General features: G+C 39.0%; 1 protein-coding gene across 1 annotated transcript in view; it reads left to right on the top strand.

The window, feature by feature from the left end:
* The first annotated feature begins 2,052 nt into the window (after window positions 1–2,052).
* RNF169 (ring finger protein 169) overlaps window positions 2,053–5,860 on the top strand; it is a 69,847-nt gene continuing 66,039 nt past the window's right edge. The window contains exons 1-2 of the mRNA XM_021707738.1: window positions 2,053–2,179; window positions 4,924–5,040. Of these exons, the coding sequence (XP_021563413.1) occupies window positions 2,053–2,179; window positions 4,924–5,040 (244 nt within the window). The remainder of the gene's footprint in view (window positions 2,180–4,923; window positions 5,041–5,860) is intronic.

Genomic DNA, 5,860 nt, shown 5'->3' on the forward strand with positions numbered 1-5,860 from the left:
CAAATCAAGAACTCAGTTCCATTTACAATAGCAGCCAAAAAGTGAAAATAGCTAGTAGTATATTTAACCAAGGAGGTAAAAGATCTCTATAAGGAGAACTATAAAGCTCTGATGAAAGAAACTGTAGAGGACACAAACAAATGGGAGAATATCCCATGCTCATGGGTTGGAAGAATCAACATTGTTAAAATAACCATATTACTCAAAATAATCTGCAGATTCAACACCATCCCTATTAAACTACCAATGTTACTTTCTACAGAATTAGAAAAAAAATCCTAAAATTCTTATGGAACCAAAAAAAGAGCCAGAATTGCCAAAACAATCCTAAGCAAAAAGAACAAAGTTAGAGGCATCACATTACCTGACTTCAAACTATACTACAAGGCTGTAGTAACCAAAACAGCATGGTACTGTTACAAGAGCAGACATGTGGATCAATGGAACAGAATAGAGAATCCAGAAATAAATCCAAATACCTACAACCAAATGATCTTTGGCAAAGCATACAAAAACAATACACTGAGGAAAGAACACGCTATTCAACAAATGATGCTGGAAAAATTGGATAGCTACGTGCAGAAAAATGAAACTTGATTCCTATCTCCCCCTATATACAAAAATGGATTAAAGACTTAAATGTCAGACTTGAAACCATAAAATTCCTAGAAGAAAACCTAGTAAAAACTCTCCTGGACATTGGACTAGGCAAAGAATTTATGGCTAAAACCCTAAAGTGCAACAAAAACAAAAACAAATGGAACTTAATTGAATTAAAAATCTTCTGCACAGCAAAAGAAATAATCAACAGAGTAAACAGGCATCCTACAGAATGGGAGAAGATATCCACAAACTATACATCTGATAAAGGACTAATGTCCAGAACCTACAAAGAACACAAACTAATCATCAAGAAAAAAGTAAATAACCCCACTAAAAAGGGAGCAAATGACATGAACAGACGTCTCTCAAAAGAAGATATACAAATGGCCAACAAACATGAAAAAATGCTCAACGTAACTCATCATCAGGGATATGCAAATTAAAACCACATGAGATACCTTATAGCAGTCAGAATGGCCATTATTAAAAAATAAAAAAGCAATGGATGATGGTGTGGTCGCAGAGAACAGGGAACACTTATACACTGTTAGTGAGAGAGTGTAAATTGGTGCAAACTCTATGGAAAGAGGTATGGAGATTTCTCAAACAATGAAAAGTAGATCTACCATTTGATCCAACAATCCCACTATTAGATATCTGCCCCAAGGAACAGAGGTCGTTTTATTCATTGCAGCACAATTCACAATTATAAAGATGTAGAATCACCCTAAATGTCCATCAGCCAATCAGTGGATAATAAAAATGTGGTATATATACTCTGTGAAATACTATTCAGCTATCAAAAAGCATGAAATAATATTTTGCAGCAACTTGAATAGAATTGGAGAACACCATCCTAAGCAAACTAACTCAGGAACAGAAAAACAAAAAATGCCTGTTCTCACTTACAAGTGGGAACTAAACTAAGAATATACAAAGACGTAAAGAATAGTATAATGAACACTGGAGACTTGGGGGGGGAGGGACAAAAAAAATCACATATTCGGTACAGGTGGGGGTGGTAGGAAGTTTTAAAGCCCAGACCAAAAACCATCTGTATACCCCAAATGTATTGAAATTTAAAATAATAATAATAATTTGAAAAGTACAACCTCAAAAGATTGGACTTCATCAATTTGGAGTTGATGATAATGAGACTCTAACTTTACTAAAGTTTATCTTTGCCTTAACTATAAAGAAAAGCTTTACTAAATAAAACTCCCTTCAGAAAAAAAATTTCTTTAAAAGACTGTAGTGCAGGCTGGGCATGGTAGCTTGTGCCTATGAGTAGGGAGGCTGAGGTGGGTGGATACCTTGAGCCCAGGGAGTTGAGGCTGCCATGAATTATGATTTGTGTCACTGTATTCCAGTCTTGGGTGACAGAGTGAGACCCTCACTAAAAAAAGAAAAGAAGATTGATATAGGGGGAAGAAAAGATCATAGTGCAAAATGGTACTGACGTTAAAGCATACTTTCTCATTAGTTCAGTCACTGTCTGGTCCTGAGATTTCATACCTAGGGATCATCCACATCTTCAAGTTTGGGAAGTCAGAGGCAGAGTCAAGTAATAACACAGGTAATAAATGCTACTACAATTGAGTTAAGTACAGAATGCTGTGAGGGCCTGGAGGAAGCTAGTATAATTCTGTTTGTGTTACTGGGAAAATTTTGCAAAAGAGAGAGCAGTGAACAGGGTTTTGAAGTGTGAATAGGAAACTATATAATAAAAAGAAAGATCAGCCAGGCTCGGTGGCTCAGTCTGTAATCCCGCACCTTTGGGAGGCTGAGGTGAGTGGATTGCCTGAGCCCGCGGGTTCGAGACCCGCCTGGGCAGTGAGACCTCATCTCTACAATAAATCAAAAAATCAGCCGGGTGTGGTAGCACATGCCTGTAATTCCAGCTACCTGGAAGGCTGAGAAGGAAGGATCACCGGAGCCCAGCAGGTCGAGGTTGCGGTGGCCGGGAGCGGCCACTGCGTTCCAGTCTGGGCGACAGAGTGAGACTCCAACTCAAAAAAAAGAAAAAGATCATTCTGGGAAGAGGAAGGGACATGTATAAAGTCATAGTGGAGACAGGGTATGGCATATCTAGGAATAGTGAGATGTGTGGTGGTTGGGGAGGAAAGGAGTTTTGAGGGAATAGTAGAAGACGTAACTAGAGTGGTAGTTGGGTCCTGTTTATAAATCTTGGTGGTAGTAGGAAGCGAATAAAATTTAGTAAGTGGCAGTTATTATGATAAGGTCAGATCTCTTTTTGAAGAACTTGGGAAGCAGTGTTGAAAGTAGACAATGAGTCTAAGAGAGGGAGACCAGCTATGTTACACATAATCTATACCAAATAGATGTTGAAGGAATAGATGAGATAAACAACTCTGTTGAGGTAGGTGTTACTCCATTTGATGGATAAACAACAGGCTTAGCAAAGATAAATACTAGTAGGTACATAGCCAGTAGGTGGGAGATTTGAATGTAAGTTTGTCTGTTTCCAAATTCTGCGTGATTGCTTCCTTTCCTTCCCTTTCCTCTTTCCTTTTTTCCTTTCCTCTTCCCTCTTCCATTCTCCTCCCTTATACTTTTGAGTTGGGGTCTTGGGGTCTTACTCTGTTTCCTAGGCTGGAGTGCAGTGGTGTAGTCGTAGCTCGCTGCAGCCTCAAACTCCTGGGTTCAAGCAATCCTCCTATCTCAGCCTCCCTCATAGCAGGGACCACAACTACACTACCATGTCTTGCTAATTTTTTTAGTTTTTGTATAGATAAGGTCTCACTGTGTTGCCCAGGCTGGTCTTGAACCCCTGGGCTCAAGCAGTCCTCTCTCCTCAGCCTCCAAAAGTGCTAGGATTACAGGTGTGAGCCACTGCACCCAGCTCTTTCTACTTGGTATCATTCTACCTTGTGGACTATCATGAATGATTATTTGCTTCAAATATAGCAAAAATTAAGTCCAAAGGATTTTGTACCATGGTGGTGGCATATGTTACAGTAGGGACAACCACATGGTCTTGATCTGTCTAGGATAAAAGACCTTGAAGTCCAAGGCCTTCTTCAGCAGCTTTCCTATATCTGTGTTTGATTCTACGACGTCCTTTGTCATGTGCCTCTTGTTGCTTTGACTGTGCTGATCCAAAGTATGTTGCCTAACAACAAAGCCTTGCTGTTTGGGCCATTTCTGGATTCAAGAAGGAAACTTACTTGCTTTGACTCCACTCTTGTCTAATACCTGCTTTTGTAAATCCTTTGATCTCGACTATCTTAATTTGTCTTTCTCTAATCCAGGGCTTGGCACACTACGGTCAGCAGACCAAATCTGGCTTTACCTCATCTTCTGAAACCATCACCTCTCTTCCTAACCCTGTTTTCTTTCTTCTGTGGAATCTTACTTCAATGCTTGTTTGTAAGAATAATTTGGCAGTTGATTCTTTTGTGACATTGCTTCTGTCATCATCTCCATAGTTATTTAAATCTATTTTAATACTTTTTGTGAATTAGTCTTAGCTGATAAACTACATTATAAATGTTTTGGGGCATGTAACGCCTTTTCTTTGTTTATTTCTCACAGCACCACCTTTCTTCCTCACCACTCATTCCCTCTTTAGCCTACTGATCTCTGGTGACTGTTTCCATTATTACATATTTACATATGATAACCTGATTTTTTTCTTCATTTGTGAGTTCTATCATTATATCACTGTTTCTTTTTCCAGTATGTTATTGCCATTTTTGTGTTTAGTGGTTTTTCATATTCGACATTGTAAGGCATATTCAATCTGGTAACTTGCATCTTTCACTTAATATTATATTAGGTAATATCTCATTATATATATCGATAGTACCTAATATAATATTAAGTGAATGATGCATTATATACTATATATGAAATGAAATATTACTTAATAAGATGGGAAACCATTTATATATATAAGATTATATATATATATAAAATTTTAATGGCTGAATAATAGTCCAGTGTATGGCCTATCCATAATTAGCCTAACCATTCCCTCAATATTGGAAATTAAGGTTATTCTTAGTTTTTGTTTTGCAGTTATGAACAATGGTGTAATGAAAATATTTTATATAAAAGTTTTTCTACATTTCAGATGACTTTCTTCAATAGATTCCTAGAATCTAAATTATTAGGTCAAAAGGTACACACATTTTGAAAGTTCTTGTTATGTGGGCTGTGGCATTTTGATTTGATTAATTCTTTGCCAAAGGATAGTTTAAAAACACAGTGAAATTTGCCTTAATAATCAGTGCCTTAACATTTGCCATTGCCAATTTTATTAGTTTTTAACTTTTTTTGTGTACTTCTTTTTCCCAGGTGAACATCTTTATATTGCCTACTGTAAACTGTTACTTGTCTTTGGCAAGTCAGTGAGCAATTGCATTAGTTTAAGACAATTTGTTCTTGGCTATCATCTGTACTCTTACAGGGCGGGTAAGAAAGAATAAATTTAAAAATAATAGATTAAAGGAAAACAGTTTAGTTTGGTTTTAGAACACATTTGTAGTTCACTTCCTGTGTTGCCTTCCACCTTCCTACTTCCAAATGATTGGGTTAATTTTTTTTTTTTTTTTGAGTCGGAGTCTCACTCAGTTGCCCAGGCTGGAGTGCAGTAGCACACTCACGGCCACTGCTGGGTTCAGGCAATCCTTCCTCCTCAGCCTTCCAAGTAGCTGGAACTACAGGTGCACGCTACCACGCCCGGCTAATTTTTGATTTATTGTAGAGATGAGGTCTCACCTGCCCAGGTGGGTCTCGAACCCGTGGGCTCAGGCAATCCACTTACCTCAGCCATCCAAAGGCACGGGATTACAGGCTGAGCCACCAAGCCTGGCTGGTTGGCTTAAGTTATTTTATTTTTTAATTTTTTTTGAGTTGGAGTCTCACTCTGTCACCCAGACTGGAGTGCAGTGGCCACTCCCGGCCACCACAGCCTCGACCTGCTGGGCTCCAGCGATCCTTCCGCCTCAGTCTTCCAAGTAGCTGGAACTACAGGCGCGGGCTACCACACTCAGCTGCTTTTTTGATTTATTGTAGAGATGAGGTCTCGCTACCCAGGCGGATCTCGAACCCGCGGGCTCAGGCAATCCACTCACCTCAGCCTCCCAAAGGCGCAGGATTACAGGCTGAGCCACTGAGCCCGGCTGGTTGGCTTAATTTAATGTTAAAATTTCTTCCTTCACATATTCTTTTTTTTTTTTTTTTTTGAGTTGGAGTCTCACTCTGTCGCGCAGACTGGAGTGCAGTGGCCGCT

Source organism: Carlito syrichta, unplaced genomic scaffold (assembly GCF_000164805.1).
Source record: "Carlito syrichta isolate Samal-C Ts95f unplaced genomic scaffold, Tarsius_syrichta-2.0.1 Scaffold123684, whole genome shotgun sequence".
Lineage (NCBI taxonomy): Eukaryota > Metazoa > Chordata > Mammalia > Primates > Tarsiidae > Carlito > Carlito syrichta.